A 27224-nucleotide genomic window follows, 5' to 3' on the forward strand; every position below is an offset into this window, starting at 1 on the left:
TAATGGCAATGAATAAATGGCTTTAATAACTAAAGATTCAAATACATAATCTTTGATAGACAAAGTGCACCTTTTGGTTTCAAGTTGGCATCTGACTGTTAAACTCTGACAGAAATGTATGTGTTTTGTACTGATATCACAATCTCATGGCAAACAATTGTCTGAAAGACAACATCAATATTTTAACAGTGGGACCTCTGAATTTTTGCAGTGATTGTGTACTGTACAGAAATGATCCATTCACAAAAAAGGCACCAAGAATCCCATAGGAGAAAAAAAATAATAGAAAAGTCAACCGTCACAGTGAGTAAAACTGGGACATGATAACATGAAATATGAAATGCACCACAAAACTGACTGACAAAATTGACAAAAACTGTTTACTTTGCAACAAAAAAGACCTTTTGAGAGTTTTACGGACCTGCATTGTTTAGACAGAACTATTAGATGCAACATGTGTCAATGAACTCATGTGTCTGAGGCCTTATCCAGTGTACATAAAGATGTGATGCTAAAGTAAACAAAGACATTTTCCACAAATGCATGTGGTGAGATCTGTGAGTTGTGTTATATGTGCATAAGTACAAACCGGCACCGACTGTACATGGTTAGTTTTTGTGCTCAAAAGAGCAGAGCAGCTGTTTCTGGATTGATTTAGTATGAATACGGGCCAATGAACGATTTTAAAAATAACAATAAAAATAATAAATTAAAACAAAAAAATGGCATCTTAAGAGATTACAGATTCATGCAAATGAACATTCGACCAGGTTAAGAACTGAAGAAGAATACATTCATAAAGCAGATATTCCAATCTGGGTGGATGGGCCTCTGTCTTACAATACATCTCTTCAAACAAGAACATTGCTTTTTATCTTGTAACCATACATAAATCTTTTCTTTCCTGGATATGAAATAAATCAAATATTTACATAACATTTCTTTCAAAATAGGTCTGTGCTTTTATAAAAAAAAAAAAAAAAAAAAAATGAATAATTTAAAATTCAAGTTCATACATAGACATTCTAAAAACCATTTTCGCTGAACCAAATAATGTACAAATTGCTCATGTGCTGAAGACATACTGCAGTTTGTTTCTTGAGAGTCCTGTGTAATTAGTGTTAACAAATAGGTCTCTGCATTTTGCAGTGTTCATACATCAGAGTTTGAGGCACTGAGGCCACGACAAGGCTGCAGGGGCTTCAGCTCTGTCCATACTCAGAAGGACACTTGGAGGAAAACGGCCCTCAGTTCACCTGCTCATGCGCTTACCCTGTGCTCTATCTCATCACACAACACTTTTTTTATTGTTGTTTTTAGGTCCCATCAGACAAAGAGGAAATGTAGTGTGCAAGCATAACTGGACATAAATATTGAAATGACTTTACCCATGTATGTGGCACTGTGTTAAAGTGTGAACATCGGTCGGAAGCAAAGACAAATGCTGTGCATATGACACCAAAGTCCCACATTTAGTTTTTATTTTTACTATTGTGGGGAATAAAGAAAATAGATTCATTGATTTCATAAGCCTGTATTTGGCATCATTGAAATGTAAACACTTCATTTGAGCTTATATACACGCTTGTCAGGTAGAAACCGGTCTCGGTGGATCTGGCTCCACTGATCCCTTTAACGTTTCTCAACAGGTATTCTTATGGGAATGTCACCGTTGAACTCCTTTAAATTGCTTAAGATTACTCTCAGACTCAAAGGTCCAGTGTGTAATATTTAGGATCACGTGAAAGTGTAGACTGCATCCATCTGAATACACCCCACCTACAGTGGCTGCAGAAAACATGCAGCTCTGTCTTTTACCAGCTAGTGTTTGTTTTGTCCGTTCTGGCCTTTGTAGCTGAGATTTTTATGTGGTCCACACTTAAACATAGTATGTGATGGCACTGCAACTTAACACTGGATGACACCTGCTAGAAAACATAAAAAACGACAAAAAAAAAAGCCTGTTGGAAGCTTCAGTAGAAACATAACCTGCTGCCTCTGCTCCTTTACCATGAGTATACACCAATGAAAACATAATAATCAACATTTTATGGCATTTCTGAAAATAGATGCTTGTAAATCCCCCCAAATTTGACACACTGGACGTTTCAAAAAAAAAAAAAAAAAAGTTTAATCAGTCTATGGAAAATGCAGCCTTTTTTCAGTTGATATAATGCTATCTTGAATCATGCTGACTCTTGATGTTCATGCTGTTTCCAGTCTTTCACTTTTAGATTATAATGGCATAAACAATGGCTTATGTCACCGTTTCTCATAACCTGGGTCAAATACCCCACCATTAACTGCAGTAAACCTGCTGAATGATTCACATATTTGTCAAAACCTGCACAAGCTTCAGTCAGGACGAACAGTTGTCTAGTTATTCTCAGTGAGGCTTGACACAACCACCGTCATTCTCATGCAGTATGTGACAGACTGACCGAGAAACAAGAGTGAGACTTTCCATACTCTGGGCTGGAGACACACAGCTCACACACTCAACATTCATTTAACAAAGAGGCCTTTGTCACGACCTGGTGGAGACCTGGGCAAAAAACCAGACTTTGCTTGGTATAAACATTTGTCATATGTACACATCAGAGCAAAATTAGTGTCCTCACTGGCATTTTATCAAACAGTTGCTTGTAAACAATTAAAAGATAACATTTCGTAGTGATTTTTCTGAGGTACATTAGAAGTTCATCTCATCATGCCCCCAAAATGCTGCCAATTAAACCAGAAACATAAAAAGTTGTGTTTTGGGTAGTTGGGGCTAACAGCCGGTGTTGTCACCATGGCTACCTCTGCACCACATCACTGATCTCTTTAATACAGCTGTGCAGATTGTCCAGGACAGTGTTGGGCCCCACGTTGCTCATCCCACCCCCTCCTGAAGACGAGGCCCTCAGTTCCTGCAGGCTGAGCTCCAGCTTGCCCACCGCCTCCCGGAAGGCAAATTTGTTCCTCATCTGAGGGATGCAGTCCACGTAACCTGAGCAGTAGTCTAGCAGCTGGTGGCCAGCATCCAGCACGTGGCTGCTGGAGGGGCTGTCGGAGCTGGCGTGGAGGGCGCTGCTCAGGCACTCAGCGCACTCCAGCAAGGCCTCACGGCTCACCCGCTCCAGAGGGACCCTCTCTGCCTGCTGCCTGATTCGCCGAAGCGCCACTTTGGAAGAGGCAGTGGTGGTGGCGCCGTTGGCCATTTTGGTTGGAGTTGTGTTGTTGCTGGAGGAGGAAGAGGAAGATGCAGGAGGCACTTGTGGTGGTGGCACTGAAGGTCTACCCGTCGCTGCTCCTCCTGATGTCCGTGCTGACCGATGACCTTTCAGTGTGTCTCCGTTGACCTCCACAGGTGCTCCTCCCACCTGCTCCTCGCCATCACCGCTGTAGGAGTGCTGCAGGCTGCGCAGCGTGGGAGGCGGAGGAGGAGCACACTTAGGTTTGACAAGCCGTGGTCTGTCTCGGTCTGCCTGGTGTTCAGACAGCAGTTTGAAGCGGTTCCCCTGAGAGTCTAGACCCACCAGGTGCACATCAGCTGGGCTGTGCTTCAGCGTCGGGGAGATCAGGACTGGAACTTTGTGGTTGTGAGTCGGTGCACCTACTGCGGTGGATGGAGCACTTGAACTAGAAGTCTTGGAGGGAGACGACCAACTCTGCTGCCTGTCCACACCACCCCCGCCTTCCTCTCGTCCCTCTCTAACCCGGGACAGAGACTCCGACTCCCCCACCTCCCCGCCCACCCCTGGCGCTCTCACCCCTACAACAGTGCCCCTTGGTAACAGCTTGGCTTTGGGTCTTTCCCTGATCTGTGCAGTGCCCTCGTCCATCCTCCTCAGCAAAGTCTCTGAAGGCCGCGTGGCCCCATTCTCTGGCTGGGAGGTGGTGGACGCCGTCCTCTCAAGGGGGGGTTTAGCACTGCGGTTCCTGGGTAGAGTCAGAGCCATACGCTCCAAATCTGGCAACCCAGCAGACATTGAGGAGGTAGAATTGGACCTAGGAAAGGGCTTCGGCCCTCCAACCACACCTCCACCCTCCTCTGAAGACGTGGTCTTCCCTGTCCGTAGTCCCAGGGTCTTTTTAATGAGTCTAGGGGTAAAAAAGCCAGCCAGCCCCCCCCAACTGCTACCACTTGTAACCTGTGAAGCGAGGCCTCCACTTGAGGGTTTCTGTCCAAATGCAGCTCCACAGCAGCGCGACTGAGGCTGTGTGGGCTCCCCGTGAGAGTGGGAAGGAGAAACCGAGAACCCCCCCAGACTGTCCGACTGAGGCAGAGGGGGGGGTGCACTGAAGTCGGCTGTGGGCTCGTATTTTTTGTGAGGTTGTGACTCCATTTCCCGGAATGAGCTGCTCCTCTTTGGAGGTGTTGGGAGGTTCTGCTGCAGCTGAGACGATGGTGACGAAGAAGAGGAAGAAGACTTTTTCTTTATGAAGGAGCTGAAGAAACCAGTCTTGCGGTCTCGTGTAAATGTGCCCATATCCTGTGCATCCTCTAAAAGGCTGCTGGGAGATTTATCTCGTGGTTGTTGTTTTCTGGGCAGAGCTGGAGAGCTGCTCAAACCCCCTCCCAATAAGGTAGAAGCCCAGCCTGGAAAGACAACGGAGATGCAGATTAAAACACTGCAAAACTAGTCAGAACTCAGCGGAACCACATCAACATTTAATCCAAGTTTGCTTACTAGAAACAACACATCAATAATCAATAATTTTCCTCTCTCTCGCCAGCCTACAAATTAAAGTCATTCATCTTTTTGGACAAACGTGTGTTGTCTGTTTGTTGTAAAATGCCATCTGTCTATGTCCCTCTGTACGAAATGCAGTTCTTAGGGAAAAAAGCTACTAGTTGAAGATAGGATGATTCATTTGCTTCAGGTGCTCAACGAAAAGACATACCAAACAGAAACTGGCCAAAGCTGTCACTAGGAGGGAGTGAAATACATTTTTACAATCCTGCAGCTCATCCTGTAATTAGTACACCATGTTCAATAAGCAGAGAATGAACTTGTAACATTGTAAAAAAATAACCCAGCCCGCATCTAAAGAAGCAAATTCTAACATACATCAATAATATTTTTGGCACTAATTTACATTTAAATGCAAACAATCAGTTAACATTTACATGGCCATGGTAAAATTATAGTTTGTGACGGTTAAATTACAGTTTCATTTAGCTAACAGAATTAAAGATATGGGCTTATGCTAACTCTTGTGCTCTTTGTGTAACTTGTGTGTTCAGTGTATCTTCCTTTCATTGGGTTTAAGCCTTCATGACAGCTACTGTCAGTGTGATAAGAAATATAATTTCATGAGATAAATTTTAAGAACTTTAATAGTGACACATAAGATGGACAGAGACATAAATATGTCAGGCTGTTTTCTTTACAAGGCAGAATGAAACACAAAACAAACCACATTTTATTATTAACATACATAACACAAATAAAGAATAACGTAGAAAGCAGACAAACACAAAATAATACTAAATTCAAAAATTAAATCAGATTTAATGTTATGGTGTTAGTCACTTAAAATACATTTCTGAATGATGATTGTATCTTGCTGATTATGTAACAAGAGGAAAAGAAAGTATGTTAAGTGATACCAGGGACAGAATATACTCTCCACACACAGATTTGGACATAATTCTTAGATTGACTGTGACTCTCTCATCCTAACTTGTGTAAAATGTGTCTAGATTGTTTGTGTTGATTGCTTTGTTGTCATTACTTTAAATACAGAATATTTACTTTAAAGCAAAACATTTTATTTGCCTTTTCAGACTTGCTGCCTCACATTTGTACAAGAAAACTCCAATGAGTTTACATTTACATATGTTGACTTTTCACTCCTTTCTCCCCCAGAGACAGACATGTAGTGTAGAACCACAGTTGGATAAATTCATAGTCTCAGTATTAATGACTGTTTTAAGAAGTGGTGCCAGGCACAACAAACCCCGCCCCTTGCACATATGGTAGCTTATTTTGGCATCAATCCAGCTGATTTCATCACGTCTATGCCTGTGCTGATGTCAGCACAGACATAGACAGTATAGACACATTTTGCCCTTAACAAGTAAATGGGAAAAAAAAAAGATTTTTAAAATTCATAAAACATTTTAACTTTGACCTACTTTTCCCAAAATGTAATGACATCTTTTCTGGGTCACTGGCGATCTATAAACCTAATGTGGTGTGAATTCAACCAATAGTTTTGCTGCTAAAGTGTTAGAAAACAAATTGAACCAAAAACAATACCCCTTACCTCCCCTTTGGGCAGGGTTAGGGTTAGGGTTAATAATAACAAATTTTGATGTTTGGATGACTGAAGATGAGGTGGTTCAGGGACAATGGGACAATTCATATGCAAATTACACTGCTATAAAGAAATTACTATTTCATTTCAGTCAAGTTTCTTTAGTGTTGGCTTTTATTTTTAGGTTCTTCTGGCTTTGTCTTATGTCTTTTTCTAACTTTGGGAGTCACATGCTTTTGCACTATAGGTGTAAGTATATGCTGAAACACTGTTGTAATTCAGAACCACTGTGGGTGATTCTGTCAGACTCTGCATATCTTGACACAGCACTAGTTGATACATCAGGTGCCAGACAAATGCTGGCATAGGCGAGTATTTTCAGAGGAAAATGATGGCCCTTCTCTTCAGGCGGCATGCTTGCCGACGCTGCAGCTGACTCTCAGACCCACTGGTGTTGTCCACCACACCTGCAGAGTAATAATGGGATGCACGAGGTGGGCTGATAGTGAGGAGGGCATGCCTGGCTGTACCTGAGTGACCCTGCATGCTGTGGTCAGCTCGCCCATCAAGGCCGCCCTCGATGTTTTCCTTGTTTTCTGTGTGCTTATGGAGTGTGCGGGATTTGGACGGCAGCAGGGGCATGTCATGGCTGAAAGCGTGCAGTGGCCCACCATGGCCTGAGGATGCTGTCTTACAGAGTTCCTCTGCAACCTCTGCAACGTGGAAATAAGAAAATGAATGGAAAATTAGTTGCAAAAGTACACATTCAGCATGAAGAAATTTACCAACTGTGTGAAGTTACAAAACTTGCATTAAATGTATTCACCCTAAACCACAGAGTTCCAGATAAATTAAACAGATTTTTTTTCTGCCTTACAGAATATAAAGTCAAAGCCATTTCAACTGTTTACATTTACATATGTTCAACTTTCCCATTAAAGTCTTACTCCACTCACTGCATGATTCGGAGTTAAAAATGGCTAAAATGTCAGCTAGAGGCTGAGAGGTGAGAAAAAGAACCAGAGGAGAATTTCAGTGACATCAGCAGGACAGAGAATCACAAGACACCGATGGAGAATGGAAGGGGCTGACAGAGATCATCTGGATATTTGTTAGAGGGGTTGACAATGGATTTTAAAATGTCAATATAACACTTGTGTGGGGCAGGGAAAAGCTGATAACTGATACATTCATTGGGCTGTTATCATCATCACATCCAAAAAAATTCTGCCTCTTTAATCACATCATACATGACTGAAATTGACTGTCATTCACATTATTAGAAAGTAGATAAGTGAAAACCTAAACCAATCACTTCAGTCATTACTTAATACATATCACTGAATATAAATCTAACAGATTGTTTTACAGTGTTTAGTATCTCTTAAGAGATATTGTAAGAAACTCTTGAGCTCTACATGTGACTCTACTGAACACTGTAAAAAATGAGTCGAAGTTACATGTTAATGTACCTTCAGAGATGCTGGAGTCATGGAACATCGTTTCAAATGCTTGATGGATCTCTGCAAATGAAGGCCTGTCCAGTGGGCTCCACTGCCAGCCTGATGGACACAAACACATAGAGTTCTTAGCCTTCTAAGTTTAGCATTCTAACACAACAGGACAATTCTGATTAACAGCAACGAAAAATAAGCCCCAAAACAGCTACTCACATGCTCTCATTAGTTCATAAACCTTGGGTGGGCATCCCTCGGGCTGTTCCATGCGATAGCCCTTCTCCAGAAGGTCATAGACCTGAGATAAATCAATGCCTGGGTATGGAGACATGCCATAGGTGGCAATTTCCCAGAGCAGCACCCCAAACGCTGTGGAAGAAAATGACAGATAAACAAATGAGCAAATGGCAAAAAGTGACAAACACAATATGAAGACATTGACTGTAATTCTCACCCCAGACATCAGACTTGATGGAGAAGGTGTTGTAAGCGAGGCTCTCTGGTGCTGTCCATTTGATGGGGAACTTGGCCCCCGCATGGGCAGTGTAGGTGTCACCAGTCATTAATCTGCTGAGACCAAAGTCTGCAACCTTCACAACGTGATTCTCCCCAACCAGGCAGTTCCTTGCTGCAAGGTCCCTGAAATGAGAGAGGGAGAAAATTAAAGTGCGTCTAAAAAAAGCAGCTGCACACAGAGGTATGAAGCAGAGACACTGACTCCTCACCTATGGATGAAGTTCTTCTTTTCCAGGTATTCCATGGCAGAGGAGATCTGTGTGGCCATGTACAGCAACACCACAGCGTTTACTTCCTCTTTGTCACACTCTCTCAAGTAGTCGAGCAGATTACCGTGTGGCATGTACTCTGTCACAATGTAGAACGGCGGCTCCAACGTACACACACCTGTACAAGACGCAGCAGTTACAACACACCTGAAAACACGCCTTCCAAAAGAACAGCATATCTTAAAAATAGTGAGACAGGTGGATAATTTAGGTTTTAAAAAGGGATATCTTTTGTATAGTACTGTGCAAAAGATAGAATCATAGGATGTTTTTTTACAGGGTTGTAATGAGCATTCTTGTTTATTGTTTAGTCCGATTACTCAGGTACAACAAGGATAATAGACATATGTGCACAGTAATAAAAATACAAACAAAATATCTGAACAAAGAGTGCTTCTTTAGACTTGGGGCCATCTGTAATTCTTTTATATGACTAAATTATCACATACAGAGGACATATGATTTCATATTTGTCAAATGGTATTTTGAAAAGAATAATGTGACTGAGACCTCCTTTTATACATGCAACCTTCCAATGAATGCGACTCATGAAAAACACATGACACAAAAAAAACCTAAACAAACATGTGAGATGTATCATGCTATCAGGCCAATTTGATGTAATCCATGAAAAAGTAAAATAAAAATCAGTACAGAAAATCTGATATCATTAGTCCAAGATCTATTACTATGGTCTTGATACAGAGATTGAGAAATACATATGCACGGCCATTATGACCCTGATAAAATAACAAATCTAAAGGTGACCCAAGTCTTTGTAAAGTACTGTGATTTAGAGAAACAAAAGTTTTAACAATAATGTCCAGTCTGTGCTATTTACATATACTGACCCAGTAGCTGAACGAGGTTTGGGTGTTTAACCTCCTTCATAACTGCTGCCTCTTTCAGAAACTCTTCAACTTCCATGGTGTCTTCCTGTCATCACATAAAATGCAAAAATTAATGAGTGGTTCAGATAAACAGCTGGAATTACACGAAAGGCCACATCTGTAGCACTAATAAAGTGTAATACTGAAGTCCACCTGTAGGGGTCAATGCATAACCATTTTTTTGGACACATTTATTGTTATAGTCCAGATTTTCTCCAGAGTTATCAGAGATTTGAGGGATGAAATAAGACCTTCCTCTAACCTTGAGTGTTTTGACGGCTACTGTGAGGTTGTACTTCTTCCACACCCCCACGTACACCTCCCCGTACTGGCCTCCACCCAGTTTATGCTTCATGGTGATGTCTGTGCGCTCCATTTCCCATTTATCGTGGATAGGTGACACACCGTATACAGTGGGCTTGTTACATTTGGGCGCTGGATAGTGCAGTGTGGTGACCAGGCCGTCAGCTACAGTGGAGTGGTGGTGGACCAGCTCGGCCAGGGTGGCGAACCGGCTCTCAGATGTCACATATACCTGAGATAGAGAACAATCAGAAGGATTGAGAGGGATGAGGATGAGATGGGAGCAGTATGAACATCTATAATCTGAGCTCTCCTGAACTGCCCATTCCTCTACCTTTCCATCAGAGGCGGTGTTGATGCGGTAGTGGTAGACCCTCCCTTCGTAGCGAAGGGAAATGGACAGCTGTCCAGGGCTACTCTCACTCTCGCGGACTAAGAAACTGCCGTTAATGAGGGATGAGAGAAGGTACTCTGCGGCACTGCGGGACACCGGCCCATGGTACCAGCTGTGCTTCTCCAGACTGTTGACGGGGGTGATGTAGTTGGAGGGCACCCACCCCTGGCCATTCTTAGAGCGTACTTCACTCCATTCACCATTCTGGTTGTAGCCCAGCACACGCAGCTTCTCACCTGGACAGAGGAGATGGGTAGACTGAAATTAGACTGGATGGTCACAAAATCAGAGGCAGCATTGTCTGATGGATCCAAATACTGAGACACAAGTTTTCAAATACTTACAATGACCTTTTTAAAACCATTATGAGAGCAAGGGCTACTTCAAGGCCCCTGTGCTCTTGCTGGATTTTGGTGATGCTCCTGGTGCGATTACAGAATAATATTGGTTGGTGGGTTTTTAAGCCACTTCATGTTTTTCTGACTTAAAATGCACCTCAGCTGTCCTTGTACCACACATTTCTACACAGAGGATTTTTTGCAAAAACTTAAGATTTATCAACCTCAACAAGATTCAACCAAGCACTAAGGTTGCATCAATCTGATATTAGGATCAGATATCAACAACTATATCAACATTTTAACTGGATCGAGGATCTGTAAAAGCAATCGATCCATAAGACCGATCCTCCCCCTTTAAATTTGACCCTGGAGGTAGTACATGGCTAACATTGGTAGATGCTCTACAGAGACTCTAAATCAACAATGATATTGGATTGTTATCGGGTACCTACCAATACGCAAGCCCGCAGCATCGGTATTGGACCAAAGAAGTCGGATCAGTGCATCCCTAGTAAACACTACATATAAATCAATTTTGTCTGAGCACCAATCTCGTACGCAAGATATTTTAAGGTCTAAAATGCACATTATTGAACTTTTTTGTTTTTACACCTAAAAGTCTGAAACTAAGATCCAAACTGAGGTTCATTTGTTTTAATCAGTTTTGTTTTTATAGTGTAATTCTTTTTGCTTTGTGTGATATACATACTTCCTACCATCACCATTTATATTTGCTGTACCTCTGTACTTAATTTACAAACTTCCCTTTTTTTGTTTTTTAATTCTTTAGTTTATTGCCAGTGATAGACTTGCATAACTTTATATTGCCCAGAAATGATCTACATGGGTAACTACTTGAATTAAGCTGTGTTTAAAATCATGAACCAAATGGCTCAAATTTAGACAGGAAGCTAAAATTCGCTATGTATAAGTTTAAACAAAACATGCTTATATTGAAAGTATTTTACTGAATCCCCTTTGGGGAACAATGCGTATTGTTAACCTCTTTATCGAGTCAGAGCACTGGTCATGATCCTTTAATAACAGGTCACATACGGACAGAGAAGAAGCCACAGATTCAACATGCCTCTCACTGAAACTAATCAAAAGCTTTGCAACAATGATAGGGTTGAGTGAACAGCATATCTGTCAGAGAGCGCAGGGCGAAGCCGGGCATGTAGTGACTTGGTCTGTTGTCTGTGTCTGTCTGTGTCTGACGTCAGTGTGGGGGACTGGAGGCAATAGAGCAGCTGACTAAAGGCTGGAGGAGGGAGGGACCCATCAGTACAACAAACCACTGTCACACAGGGGGCTAGAGGGTGGAGGATCAAGGGCTGAGGGGTGGACACTGAGGACTGGAGGGTGGAAGGTGGACGCAGAGGGCTGGAAGGTGAAGGGTGGATGCCAATGGGTGGAAAGTGAAGGGTGGACGCGGAGGGCTGGAGGGTGGATACTAAGGGATGGATGCAGAGGGCTGGAGGGTGGATGTGGATGGAAGGGGTATAGACATGGATGGCTGGAGAAGAGCTGGGTTATTTGACTAAAAACTCGTTTTCACATAATATTGGACTCATTACATTACCGATTAAAAACATACATGTGTAGATTTTCATCATTTCACTAGCCAATGTTTATTTGTTATATTGGTTCAGAAATTTATATGACTGAATTTTTACTCATGCAAAGGGTGATGAGGGCTTTAAAACACTTGAATTATTTTGGATAATAAAGATGTATTTGCTTCTTTGGCACAAAAGGTAAAATAAATAACTCAAATAATGTCAGTATCTGTGCTGGCTGTTGGTCAACCTGTTACTTTAAACATCAGTGTTCGCACCAGCTCCACAACTGGTATGTCCCTATTTTTGTGCATCATTAAAAAATATTCATCAAAAAGTAACAGTTTCAGTTGTGAAAGGATCTGAACTGCAATTTAGCACAAGTACATAAGGTAAGAGTACTTTTTCCTTATTTGCATTTGGTGTAGTGAAGAAACACTTAGGTGCTGTACTTGAATCTAATCATGGAGGGTGGAAAACAATCCTGAAGTCCTCAGTCTGCACAGTAAGACACATATGCTGCATGAACATGAACTATGCGAAATGTACAAACCTAGTAATCTACAAAACGACATTAGATGGAAAGTTATCCTAAACCCAGCCCACCAATCCTCCAGACTCCTCTGTGTCTGTCTTGATATTTTTGTGGGAGTGGAAACATTGACTGCCTCCATGCTCCACACTTTGGCCCCTGTGTGCTCTGAATGTGTGGCGCTCTGGCGTGGTGTGGCCTGGCATGGCCTACAGGAGAGACAATTAGCCCCAGACATGGGAGCCAAGTAAGCCCCCCCCATGATGATCCCCTGCCCGTTGCTCTCATCCACCTGTTATTAATACAGGTGTACATAGTCAACATTAGCATGGTGCCAGATGCATGTTGGACTGTTAGGGCCGATAGGAAAAGGGTGAACTGAAGCCTGTGAATGCACATGTGCTCAAATGCGGGCAGGAATCTCCAGTTTACTCGATGAGTCAGGGTCTAAACATCATTTCAATCTGATGCAGCTGCTATGGGAGTCTTAAAATGATGGATAATTAACACAGTGCCACGTTTAATACTTTACACCGGTTACAAGCCTGGCTGTAGGTCTGGATGATATTATGAGGTTATTTTAAGCTCATTACTCAGGGGGGAGTGGGGGGTGACCGGTTAACGGCTGCTGGTTGAGAGAATGAGGGAGAGGATGTGTAGAAATGAGGAGGAGGGAAAGACTTGCATCACAATGAAAACAATAGCTGAGAGATATAGGCACAGAGGTGAGGGTGAAAACTTCGTATTAAATTTTATGATAAATATCAAATCATCCAGATGGATGGATTTGGGTTTTTCAATTACTGAAAAAGACATAAAACAACAAAAGGTGAAAATGATGTTAAAGATGCAACAGGATTAAAATCACAAAAGATCCAACAAAACAAAAATTACTACATAGCCTCTAATTTTGTGAAATAAAATTATCCAAACCCAAGACAAAACTTAAGTCTGTTACAAGGCCAATAATTATCAATCTCACCACCAGAGGATAAGTATAAAAGTATCTACTGTCTAGAACAGTGTCACAGTGTGGAGTAAATCACATAAAGAGGGAAACTGCTTTAGGCTATGTGTCAAATACTGATTCAATGCTGATGTCACACCACATTCCAAAAGCTTTTTGAGACACAGGTATCACAGAGTATCAGTGATGATTTGGTATAAGGGAAGGAACTCCGATGTTGCAACCAGTGTCAACAGTCCTCCTTAGGTGTGGTCAAACATGATCAATGAAATGGAAAATAATACATGAGTTTTGTCCTGTTACCAAGCAGCAATCTTTAGTGATGATACACAGGCAACTCAAGGACCAGCCTTTCCAGTCACAGTTCACCAACTAACATACTAAAACAGTTTCAGGTCATACAAACATTTGTGACCTTGAGACAAGTCACAGGTTAAAAGCATATGCAAGACATGACTTCTGCTCATTCAAAAAGTATGGCTGCCAAAAGCAAGGGCAAGGTAATAATTCTGATATTTTTTTTAATCTAAAGCCCAGGGAGCCAGAAATCAGGGTTAAAAATGTCAGAATTTAAAAATACCTTTTTAGTGCAGCTCTTTGCAGTTGGTCTAAATCACAACACTGAACAGAAACATAGACAACTTTGTGTTTCCTACCATCATGGAAAAGTGATGCCAAAATGTCAGTGTTAAAAGAGCTTTCATCTTCTGTAATAAGCAAAAGAAACCTGACAGAATCTTAACAGCAATAGGTCATTACACCATTCAGTCATATATTTTACCCCCCACCTCCCAAAAAAAACACAAATGAAGTGCTAACTTCTTGTGTCAAGGAGTAGATTTTCTACAGCTTGTTAACAGTCAAAGTGGATGTATAGATGTCTTGTTTTCTGTGACACAAGTTGAATTACATTATTATCATTATCATTATCATGTAACTTTTACTCAGTGATGCTAAAAAACTTTTGATTGTTGAAGCTTTAAAGAAGAATGAAATGACTGGATCCACTGTGGACATGCTGTTGCTTGCCTTTAGTGATGCTGAGTGTGTTGTCTCCGCTGGCAACAAAGTCATAAAGTGCAACAAAGAGGTTGGGGTCGCTCTCAGCCGCTCCCAGTAGATTCTCCTTTGAGCTCCAGCGAACCGCCTCTGTCAACGCTGCTGAGTCCAGGCCAAACGGCCGGTGGAGAGCTTCTAGAGAGAAGGAGACGACAGAAAGGTCACAGAGAAAGAAGACAAAATACAAGTCAATCACACTCATTAGTTAACAAATCTCAATCACAGTGGAATGTTCACATTAGGCTGCCTACATCCACTAGGGTCTAACAGTATGAGTCCACAGGTGGTCTACCTGTCTGTCCAGCCCCATTGTTCTGTCTGAACCCCGTGTGGAGATGACAGCCACTCAGAGCAGCCCACTCCTCATCAAAACTGCTGCTTGCCTGTAGGCACCTCAAAAGCATCACTTAAAACCAGTTCAATCTTTGAAGAAATCTCTTATCATTGGTTACACAGAGCAGTTGTGTCCAGGTAAGCTATAAGGTGGGAGTGTTTTAGTATGGTCGTATATATGTAGAGCAGGAGTGCCGGAGGGGAGGAGCTATGAGTCAGACACAGTTACAATGAAAGCTTAACTACCTGCACAGAGGATACAGTGACTGGTGTAGCTACAGAAGACACACTCACAAATACACACAGCTTGATGTATGACGAACTAATAAATACGTAGGTAACACGTACTGCACTGAACAGCTGCTGCCAAAGTCAGTGCATGTCTGAACAGCTGCTGAGCAAGTGGGAGTGGAGGTGGTGAAATAGAGGCACAGGATACACAAGTACAAGCAACATGAGAACATTAAGGCTACATGGATGGCTTCTTCTTGGCTCATAATAAAACAAAATGGTATCATAGTTCCAGTAATGATAAAATTATTTTTTATGTATTAGTAGAATCATTGTAAGTTACACCTTCTCCTGAAACTTTTCCCCTTATGCCTTCTCTGACTATAGACAGTTTTAACAAAACCAACTGCCTGTGGAACAATGGTAGTAAATGTTTGGATGATCACACACAGATCTGATTTGGTTTATAATTTCTTGATCAAGCTCAGACTTGATTTACATAGAAAAGTTTCTGTCTAGACTAGTAACTTCCTTTAGATTTTAGGCTGATCTAAACTACTAAAGGATTTCAGTGAAAACTGTGTCATTAACATAATTACCACATTAATGTCATTACCACGTTACTTTAATCCCAATCCTGTTTTGAGATCTTTCATCAGCCAACCATACCAAACATGTGGCACATAAAAGCAGAGAAGTTTTTCAACAAATTGAACCCTACAATGAAATAAGATGAAGATAAGCTCAATAAAGTAGAGTCCACACTGATTCCACATGCACACACCACACACATGCCCACCTTTATTCTGGACCAGCATGCACTGTAGTGCAGCACTAGCCGTGATCTGGCTCAGCCACAGTTCCCAGTACATCCCTCTGTCTGGTCAGATAGTCCCAGTATCCACAGAAACAGCTTTTTTTTAGTCCCGTGTGTCTAAAGCTTCATGGAGTTTGAGATTCAGATGATGGAAACTGAACAGCGTGAGTATACATTCTTCTGACAAAAAAAGAAAGTTCAGACTATCTCTCTAAACCATTTCCTTCAATGTGGAAGTACAAATGCTGCACAAAAACACTTCGAGTGAGACATAGACCCACAGACAAAGTCTTTACCTTCGCTGTCACTGAATGAAACCTCCTAAACCTGTGATCATCAGCTTCCAGCTGAGAAATGTCTAATGGGTTTGATGTGGTCTAGGGCAGTCAGGATTTCCAAGGTCCATCTGGAGACTGATGTTCATTGTGGCTTAAAGAACTGTAAATGGATGACAAAACGTGGCAGCAAGGGAGCACAGAAAGGCATGTGGTGTAAAAAGGGGTGGGGGCATGTGTATACAAAAGATGAGGGGGTAGGGTAGAGGATATAGTATGGAGGAAAGTTGAGCTGAATATGAAATGTGTGCGTGTGTGTTAGTGTGCGAGTGTGTGAGGCCTGGACCGACAGCAGATGGCTGCTGTTGTTCCCCCTCGGAGGAGAGGTCTTGACCATCACTTTCCTCTGTGTGTGTGTTGCATGTGTACAACTGCTGAGCCAACTGTCTGCTGCTCTTCTCACATATCTTCATATCACATCCCTCTTCGCAGGAATGTTTTCATGAAATAATGATATTATGCCATACACATTTGTCAAAGGCCTTGATTTGAGGAATCACATAGAAACTAGGTCTACTTCATGTCTCCAAACAAATAGTCTAATTACATGCGACAGATTTAATACTATGATCCAATTTCATTCATTGATCGTGTTACTTGAATCACTTTTAAAGGTCCAGTATGTAGGATTTAGGTGGATTTAGGAAGATCTAATTGAATAAATGGAATATAATATTCATAATTATGTTATGAAACAACTAACTCTGTCTAATTCTCGGCTTACAGTACTGTACAGTTTAGCAAGTTTTGAATGCTTTTCCAAAATTCCCTATATATGTATGCTAAGAAAAATTGTCCAAAATAATAGCCTGGCCAGCCATCCAGTTTTGTCAGTGTATTCAATATATGGGTGGGCGATAATGGCAAAAAAAAAAAAAAAAATCTAGATTATTTTTGAAAATGCCCGATCCCGATAATCTGACGATATTCGTCAAAATGTGAATTTCTTTCTTTTATGTATGTACGTGGGGTAGGGGCAGTAGTTATGTACGTGAGTGTGTGGTCCATAACTAACATAACTAATGCTGGTGTGAAACGAAAGTGAAACGTCTTGCTATGAAATCATCCGCTGAGATGGAAGACTCCTGCATAGTTCCTCCATGTGAGACAATGTTGTGTTCTGGGTGCCGCCGAGTCACCACGAGACTGAATCCTGTCCGCTGATTGGCTTCTGAGGCACGCATTTGACCGATGAGGACTTTCATGCACCTCACCTTTACCGTCTATGCACCGTTCGCTTTTCTTTTCAAGACAGTATGAATACTCGATAATGTAAAATTGCGCATTGTCAAATCAACATTTACGATATTATCGTAGGCGATATATACCGCCCACCTCAAATTTAATACTGAGAAACAGCCTGGAATTGGGCCAGTTGCTGTGAAATATGCACTATCTATTCAATACCAACTAGGGATGTAAACAATTAATCGAGTAACGATTAATTGTCGATAAGAATTTGCTCGATTAAATTATTGTCAGTTAATTGCCCTTTCCGCTCGTCCACACCTGTCCAAAGGCTGCCGGTTTGTCCGTGCTGCGACGCCACAGATGGGATATCCGGTCATCCAAGTGGATCATGGTGTTGATGAGTTAGAATGTCTTTATGGACGTGGTGGAGCCAAACACAGACTGACCCGTCTGTTTTCCCTGGAGGGTGGTATAGTCAACAGTCAGTGAAAAGTTTCACTTTCACTTCTGCTGGGGCACGGACAGCACCATACCCCCATAGTATTAGAAGTAGGATGGAAAGTGATGCACGCACACGCGCGGTTACCAACCAACACGCCAGCATCCCCTGGCCGTACTGCACGTGTGCGAGTACCACGCCCCCCCCTGACGACACGCACGCGCGTGCACACACACACCACCGAAAGGCACGCACGTACACCCCCCACATTACACACCGCCACATCAACAGATGAATTCCACAGGAAACACTGACTGTATCCAATGGTTCAATAAATCAATCATTAAGGAATATGACACAGTTTTATCATGGAGTGTATAAACAATATTTAGCCTTTATTCTTATAATATCTTATTTTATTCTTATAGTATTGTATTGAAAAAGAAATTCAGGTTCTCAGGAAAATTGCCGCTTATCAATTAATCATTAATCGATCGATACGGGCAACCAACTAACGATTAATGAATTAATCGATAATTTGCATCCCTAATACCAACCAATCACAAGTCTAGGGGGGCGGGTGTTTCACAATGCATCACATGAACCAACTTTTTTTGTCGCAAGTCAAAGTCAGTTCCCAGTCCACACATTTTTTTACAACTGTTGTCAGTTGTTTACTTGATTCAAAAATAAGGCTTGAATTAGAGATTACACACAATACTCTCAAGTTTCTGACAAAAGCATCAGTTATCATTCACCGAAGTTTCTATTCAACCACCACCTCCACACACCATGATGGAAACATGCTGAGGTTTGTTGCCATTAGGGATCTGCTTGTTGCATAATTACGTCATATCCGTCTTATCTGTGATTGGTTTACTCGGCGCCTGTTAGTCCCACTTTCATATTTGGATTCAAGTCCCACGATTCCAGATGGATTTCAAATTGAGAAAGACGGATGGCTGGCCAGGCTACCAAAATTATGCTAAATTTGATATTTTTTATTGTAAAATGTTACTGCAGGGGGCCTCTCCACTCCACAACCACGCACAAACTCCACTATAGTATGGCATAGCCAAGATATATATTTTGTTATTTTAGGTCTATCTAAAAAATAAGTACGTAACAGCTGATGTCAAAATTACTGCAGTAAAAACATCCGACACTCATTTTCAGAACGGCTTCATCACCAAGAGGGTTGCAGGGGTGCTGGAGCCTATCTCAGCTACCTATGGGTAAAGGCAGGGCACACCCTGGAACTGTCACCAATTCATGTGATGGAATTGAACCCAGGAACTTCTTGCTGTGAGGCAACAGTGCTATCCACTGCACCACTGTTTCACCTAAAAACATCCCTTTCTGAAATGCATTACTGTAGAAGCATAAAATCGAAAGACTTAGGTAAAGTATACTGTGTATTTCCAATTGAAATAGGAAAAACAATTCACACAGATTTTTTGTGGACCTTTCTCTATCAGTTGGTGACTCAGTGAAAAAGGGTCCACAACCCCCTAAAGCTGAGAAAAGGCAGTAGTAATGAAAACACAATTTCTGCAATTAGATCCTCCTCTATGTTCCTAAATCCTACAAACTGAACCTTTAAATCCTTGTTAAACTACACAAACAGAATGCAGCTCTCTTGGCCAAGCTCAGCCCTCGTGTGTGGAGACGTGTGATTGAGGAGGCAGTTGTTGTGCATGGGGTTTGTCGTGTGCCCGCCAGAGTGCCTCAGTAAGTGTGTGCTGTGAAGTGCTGCACATGTGCATCCTGGAGAAACTATGGCTTTGTGTTGAGGTAAACGGGGACAGCATTTGCAAGTGTGACGGGCATGCCAAGCCTGCACCCTCTAAGACAGCTGGGACAGAGGTGACCCTGGCCCGAAGACACATGCACAACATCTACACACACATACAACACACAACTGTGACACTCTCTCACAGTGTGTCCCTGGGGCCCTTTTCCCCTACAGCTGCTGTTCGGGTGTTCGTGTCCGTATGTGCATATTTACCACGTATTCAAACAATAATGTCACTTACACGGCGATAATCAAAAACAATACACATCATATCTGAAGCCCACAACCAGCGAGGTAAGGCTGTATTTTTAGCTGCAGGAGAACAAAACATAGCAGCATAACATCCAGAAATAACTGAACAGAGCACATAGTGATGGTGGTGGTGTGGAGATAAATGGCTGGCTGCCTGCAGGAAGCCATTACAAAAAGCTGAGACAATGCTTCAGATGAGACCCACATAAACAAGACATTACCTAAGCCAAAATAAGAAAAAGCCCGAAGAATAGTTAAAGTCACAGACATCTGAAAACAAGAGAACTCCAGCCAAAGGCTAAATACTGAATAGGAGGCTAAGATTATACTTAAGTATGGTTTTAATATAGTTCATAAGGAAATCAGCAGAAATCTGTGTGTTTGTGTGAAATGGTTTTGGAGTCACTAGATTAAACTGTGCACACAAATCTCTTTATCTTCTAGTTTGACTCATTGGAAGTTGTGTGTTTGAGTTATATAGTTATATCCTTCTCCAATCCATGTGTCCCCTTCACATTAAACAACAATCCCCAAAATGCAACTACACATTGCACATGACAAGTTTTGACAAAGATTTGGACTGTAGAAAAAAAACATCCCTGCTCATGAAGTATCAGATTCAGTTTTGAAGCTGGAGCTTAGAAGTAATCAAACTGAAAAAGGAAGATTTTTAGAAGATCTGGATGGTGCCATAAGACAGGCTTGTTTTCTTTGGTGAGGATTTAGTTATTGTACTGCCAGTATTCGCCTCCCCATGTGCAAATATTCCACCAACAAAGAATGAAGAACAAAGACATTCACATCCCTATTGTAAGTATTCTTTCTGGTGCTGGTAAGCAAAGTCAGAAAAAAGGACATAAATGTGCGCACCAGTATTGCTCTCATGTTTGGGTTTTTACCCCTCGGCCAACTTGAGGCTGAAGGGCAAGGCTATATGCTCACTTTTTTAGGTGATAACACTGGTGCTAGCAAGTTAAAAATTTTAGTAGCACAAAGAAAAATTTAGTAGCACACACAGTTGGACAGCTAGTTGACGTGTTTATTGGCTAAAGTAATTTGATACTGATCAGAAATTCTAACAATGTTGAACAACAATTAAATTGATTCTTAAAAGCTTTATTTGGATTAATTTAAACATGAGCGCCGATGGGGGGGTGGGGGTGAACACAACAAATTCATAAGTCAAGCATTTGTGGGGGTCATACAGCAGTGGAAGGGGGCCCAGTGGATACAGGCTAGAAGTTGTGAAAATTTTGTGTATGATTCGCTGTATAATAGACACAGAAGTCAGGAGTCAGACGAAGTGTGTTAAGTTTCAGTTCGTTTTTACTCTAGCGCAAGTGGCATTTCGTATGGACTGCCCCCCCCCCCCCCCCCATATACATTGACATCGTTGTCATGACATACTGAGGTAGAAACTACAGAAAAATACCTCTTCATTTTGCTTGAGGCTTCTTCTTGTTCTTAGTTATGTAAAAAATTATACAAATGCTGCGGTTCCCTGGCACACATCAGAGAGGGCAGGAACCTTTACCCAGAAATGTAGTTCTTTTGTATTTGGATTGAGAAGGACAGTACACACTTAGAATTACAACTCAAATGAAGCATTGTTCCAATAACTAATGAATAAGACAAGAGAAAGGAATATAGCCTAGTTTTCCCACAATTTTAGACATGATACCAGCGCAATTCCTTCGCACTTGTGCTAGTGGATGCGTATATCTCTTCGCACAGAATTATTTTTAGTAGCAAATGTGACGGAAATTGTCGCACTGTACAGCCCTGCTGAAGGGGTATTGTAATCGTTTTGTTGTCTGTCTGTTCATTCAACAACGTCATCGCATTATCTGAAGAATGTATTGACATATCTGCACCAATTTTATACTATGGATGCATCTTGGCATGGAGCAGAAGCCTACTGAAAATAGGTCATCTTGACCTACTTTTTCAAGGTCAAATGGTGACATGTCCTTTCAATGACGTAATCACATTATCTGAAGAATACATTGAGACATCTGCACATAATTTACACAAAGACAATCTAATGTAAATTATAGGGCAGGAACTTTCAACAGAATGTTACACTATATTTGGCTGAGGGGTATTAAAAGTGCGCAGCACGTTATTTATATTTATATACATTATTTCAGTTGTAGCATTTTGAGCAAAATTGGTCTCCTTCAGACTTCTAAAAAATCCATACCATCTTAAATACCCCAAATCCCTTGGTGTTGTCAGTCATACGATTAACCCCATGTACCAAGGATCATTTATTAGCATTTATTGTTCCATATGAGAATCAGGCTTCCTAGCCATGTTAGCGACTAAATTGACCAACATACAGTATGTAGGATCTATATTGGCTCTGCATCCTGATGGCTTCTCTGTGTTTTTAGAAGAGCAACTTCACTCAAACATGACCAATGAAATAAACTCTTACATGGGAAATATACTAAAAACAAGTAATCTGCAACTATCTTTGCAAAGGCTGCATTTGCATACTTGGCTTAGTGCCACTCAAACACAAATGAGAGCTTTTCCACAATTCCAAAATGACAGATTTCTCCATCACTGGTACAGTTTTAACAGTGCTAAAACCAAGTGTGGAGATCTGGTCAAACTAAACAGGAGTCTCCATCCTTTAACCCAAGACTTTTGGTCAGCATTGATTCTGCAGTTTGACAGTCAATGTCTATTCTGGACCTATTGAGTCTGATGCGACTCCTCTCATATGCGGAGTGCCTCAAGGCTCCATACTTAGCCCTCTTCTCTTTTCTCTCTACTTACTTCGTCTAGGATCAATCCTACGTAAACATGGCATTGCATTTCACTTTTATGCCAACGACAATCAAATTTATTTACCCCTGAAGAAAGAAAAAATGTACTCAGTGAAACACCTACTACAGTGTATTGCAGAACTTAAAGCTGGGTATGACTTCTGTCACCAATTTTTCATCAAATCTGTAAAACCCCAGTCATAGCCTAAGTTTCCATGATTTCACACCTGAATCTCTTCCCTCAAGGTCTGTGCTTGCGCTAGGAAAATAAAAGACACAGCCACTGTGGCTACCTTTGTAGAAATGAGTGTAGCCACAAAAAGCCACAGCCAGTCTGGGTCCCTGCAGCGGGGCGCATAGAGGATTGCGGCGACAAGCATAGCTCCCCCAGGAAATTTGGGGAAAAAATGAAGTCTTTCTCCTGCATTCTGGTGCATTTTGATCTTAAAAATATGTTCAATAAATAAAAAAAAAAATCATAACAAATTAACTTAAGTCAACATTTTCATCTAAACTATTTTTATTTCTAATCTAATGAATAACAAAACAATAAATGATAGACTTAAAAATACAATTATTCCAACCACTGATGTTGATGAGATTCAATATAAAATAAATTTACCAGTGAGCCATGACTTATCATAAAGTCATTTGGTAATTAAATATGGACAGATATGGACTCTTGAAATTATTTTATTTAGACTAGAAAGTACTCCTGCCCAGACTAGAATGTACATGGACTGATTACTAATTTAAACTTAGATATCAGATAATTGACTTCTTTTCAACTATTTGACTATTTATTGAGTACTTGCCGATACCGAGTACCAATACTAGTACTTAATAATCCCATTCCAGTTCTTAGTTCCTTTTGTAAATGTGCTTTATTGTCGTTGTCATTAGTCTGACTAGAACAAAGTGCTGCTACTGACATTTAATGTGTTGGAATGAGCGTTTCTCAATTAATCCACCAGGGGACCCTACTCTGAATTAACCATACTGGACAAATACCACGAAGAAGAGGAAAGTTTTATGAGAAGAAGAAGAAGGAAGTCAGTAATAACAAACATGGAGACAACAGAGGCAACACTAATGTGATACTAATATTGCGTTTTCGCTAGTAAGGTTTAAAAGCTTAGCTTCAGCAGGTAGAGAAAAGAGAAATGAGCCATAAGTTTCGTTTTCACCTCTGCTCGTGGCGGTCTGCACCACTCCGTGCTTTCAATAGATGTTGTACATGATGAAATGAATGAGCGGTAACTTCCCACAAGTGACGTGTGCAGTGTGAATTTGTAAAAACAATCGGAAACGTTTGGGTGAGTTCGATCACTCTAGGCAGCGCTCTTCAGTAGTGGAGACCGCATTTGTTATTTTCCTTGGTTACTGCTCAGACATTTTCGATCAGAGATGTAAGCTGGTTGATTTTACTAAAAATATCTTCGCCACTGTGGCTACACGGTTTGAAAACAACTTCGCCAACAAGGAAAATGCATCGCCAATGGCAATGTGGTGATAGGCTAGCGCAAGCCTAGAAGGTGAACAATTTTGAAGTGTACTCCACCATAAACAATCCATGTGTTTACAAACAGAGCTGGTGTGTCACTTGGGCATTTTCGGAAATTTGTTGCGTCATGCACTGTGCAGAGTTCCATGCACCCGATTTCACTTGGTTGGCATGTTTGTTGTTGCTGCTACTGCGTGGAGCTCCACTTCCCACAGTGCATGTCACACAGAGAGAAAGAAATACATATGTGGTACTTATGGAGAAGTCCCTCCTTCCGCTCTCACCCCCCGTTTGTCTGTCGAGGCATGCATACCTCCGTGCCATAACTTGCGTAAAGTGAAAGTGAAATAATGTGCTTTCACTGTCCAACTCCCGACTTTAATGCCTCTGCTGTACGCTGGAACCAAAACAGTTGGTACCCTACTTTTCAGTAACCTGGTCGCCCGACTTCTTGGTCATATTTTCTCCCGAGGGAACACTCACTACCTACTGCTGTAGCCCAAACATTACCGTGTGTGCTGCAGCTGCTCTTATGCCTGTGCTGAGTGCGTCAACCTAACTTGCCATGGCTCGAGCATGATTGGTTTGGTGCGGCACTACTTAATAATGATGGGCTGTTCTCACGTCTGTCAAAACATGCACGAATGAATTCTATCAAAATTGTATTGATCGTATTTCTTTCGAGGAAAAGTTATATCGAGATATATATTGTTATCGTTTTATCGCCCAGCCCTACCTGATCAATAAGGTCATGTTGTTTGGGCCGTTTGATACCTCCAAAATCGATGTTGATCCAGGGTAGGGCTGAACTATTTTGGAAAATAATCTAATTGCGATTTGTTTCCTCAATATTGCAATTGCGATTTAATGTGATTATTTTTTCAATGTCCTCTTCTCATGTATTTTTCAACAAACACCAGCAATAAATCAATCTGTATTATAATAAACAATATCACATTTATTATACACAAATTGTTCTTTCTTATAGGCTAGGCTTATGTTAAGATAAATGCAAATGAAGCATGAATTAATATGAAAGATAGTTTATCTTATTCAATTACAGTTGTACACTTATTAAATACTTTGACTTGCAGTCTTGTAAGTGCTCACCACAACAACTTAAAATTCTGCTAAACAAGTGTGGTGTAAACATAAGTATGTAAGTCAGCAATAAATCACACAAAATAAAGTGCAGATTAGAACAATAATGCAAACAAATCTGTGGCTTTACCATTTCAACATGTCCAACTTTTCATGTTTCATGAAACATGATATGTAAACATGTGGAGTGCACTTCTTAAACACTGAACCTAACTAGACAGTCTATAAATAAATGAAACAGAAAAGCACTCGGAGAGCGCATACCTCCACCAAGGCAGATCAGCCCCCCATCCCACCCCCCCAAATCCGTCCATAACTTTTTGAGTTATCTTGCTAACAGACAGACAAACCCCGATAAAAACATAACCTCCTTGGTAGAGGTAAATATATAAAAAATAAAGCTTACTGATCTCCAGTAACATTACACATACTAAAGTGCAGGAAACGTGCAACTCTCTGTCTGCATTTTTTTAATATAGCTCAGGTATGGCAAACTGGCTAAAATGTATGCATGAGTTCATTCTGTATGGCTTATCAAAGCCGTGAACCCAGGTTTGGTCACTGTACTAATAGGCATCACATCTTTCACTATGAACTCCGTTACTGCCTGAGTTATTTCTGCGTGCCGTTTCGAATTATGTTCATAAGTAGTAATACTTGTCGCTGGTGTTTTAGCCATGCAACTATCAAACATGGCTTTGTGGTATGTTTTTATGGGTTGATAAAGGTTCGTAGAGTTACCTCGTGAGGTACCAACAGTAGTAAGGCAAGTTCTGCACGATACCTGACATTGTGCAGCATTTTTTATGGCCAAAATAAATCCACACAACTGACGTGCTGCCCCTCTTTGGTACAAAACTTTCTGCAGCGTCAGCTTCTGTCAAGCCTGAGGCAACAGGTTAAAGTGCAGCCCTGCCTGCTCTGCTAGCTCGCAAGTCCCGTGACCAGGCAAATCGCAGCCTTTGCGGTTAGAAAATCTCATTTTATCATATCGCGATATCATCGCAAATGCAATTAATCGTTCAACCCTAATCTGAACCTTTTACATCAATGTCTGACACAGTCAGCAACAAACCTGGGTGTAAGGCTGGACAAAGATCTTAAATTTGATGCTCAGACTAAATCAAAGGCAAAGTCCAGCTGTTTTCAACTGAGACAGCTGGCCAAAGTGAAATCATTTCTCTCTCGGCATTAGTTTGAGATTTTAATCCATGCTTTTATCACAACTCGTATACATTACTGCAGTGCACTTTATGTTGGGCTTAGCCAGACGTCACTTCCGCAACTGCAGCTGGTTCAAAGTGCTCCTGCCCGACTTTTAACTGGAGTCAAAAAAAGGGACCATATCAGTCCAATTTTAGCATCACTTCACTGGCTCCCAATTTGTTTCCAAATTGACTTTAAATTCTTTTATTTATTTTTAAATGCCTCAATGGACTTGCTCCACAGTATCTGTTCGACCTTCTCCAGCCGTACACTACTTTGCACTCTCTCAGATCTGCAGATCAGTCACTATTAGTCGTGCCATGCGTACCTCACAATGTCTCTTTGAAAAGTGAAACTGAACACACGTTGCTAATTCCTCTACATCTCCTGCTGTTGTGAAGCTCATTTACCTCTTCCCTACCTCAGGAAACTTCGCTAACTTTCCTTTGAGGGGGCAGGACATTTGCTTCAGGGACCATTGTCCCCTCTCGCCCCTTCCCAGAACCCGTTCCACACTATAGGCGTATCAGAGTATTTTATGCAGTTTGCCTTGTGATCAGTGTGTTTACTGCATCAATTCACAAGTTAACCCTCCCGAACCTTGTATGACATTCTGAACTGCTAGAGAAGAATGGCCTTACGCTACCAAAGCAATGCAACCAGATTGTTGTGAATGGGTTGCACAATGGTTGCCTGAAGCTGCATAG

General features: G+C 41.3%; 1 protein-coding gene across 4 annotated transcripts in view; it reads right to left on the minus strand.

The window, feature by feature from the left end:
- Positions 1-366: 366 nt before the first annotated feature.
- Positions 367-27224, minus strand: part of abl2 (c-abl oncogene 2, non-receptor tyrosine kinase) — a 41287-nt gene continuing 14429 nt past the window's right edge. Inside the window, exons 1-11 of one of the 4 annotated variants that reach the window (XM_030132378.1) lie at positions 14829-15133; positions 14507-14668; positions 10019-10314; positions 9644-9916; positions 9343-9427; positions 8432-8609; positions 8161-8345; positions 7923-8075; positions 7722-7811; positions 6780-6962; positions 367-4585 (exon numbers count right to left, since the gene is read on the minus strand). In XM_030132378.1, coding sequence (XP_029988238.1) covers positions 2799-4585; positions 6780-6962; positions 7722-7811; positions 7923-8075; positions 8161-8345; positions 8432-8609; positions 9343-9427; positions 9644-9916; positions 10019-10314; positions 14507-14668; positions 14829-14940 — 3504 coding nt within the window. In that variant the 5' untranslated portion in view covers positions 14941-15133 and the 3' untranslated portion in view covers positions 367-2798. Of the gene's footprint in view, positions 4586-6779; positions 6963-7721; positions 7812-7922; positions 8076-8160; positions 8346-8431; positions 8610-9342; positions 9428-9643; positions 9917-10018; positions 10315-14506; positions 14672-14828; positions 15134-27224 lie in introns of those variants that run through there. The other 3 variants (XM_030132377.1, XM_030132376.1, XM_030132375.1) reach the window with 3 other exon arrangements.

This window comes from Sphaeramia orbicularis, chromosome 4 (assembly GCF_902148855.1).
Source record: "Sphaeramia orbicularis chromosome 4, fSphaOr1.1, whole genome shotgun sequence".
Lineage (NCBI taxonomy): Eukaryota > Metazoa > Chordata > Actinopteri > Kurtiformes > Apogonidae > Sphaeramia > Sphaeramia orbicularis.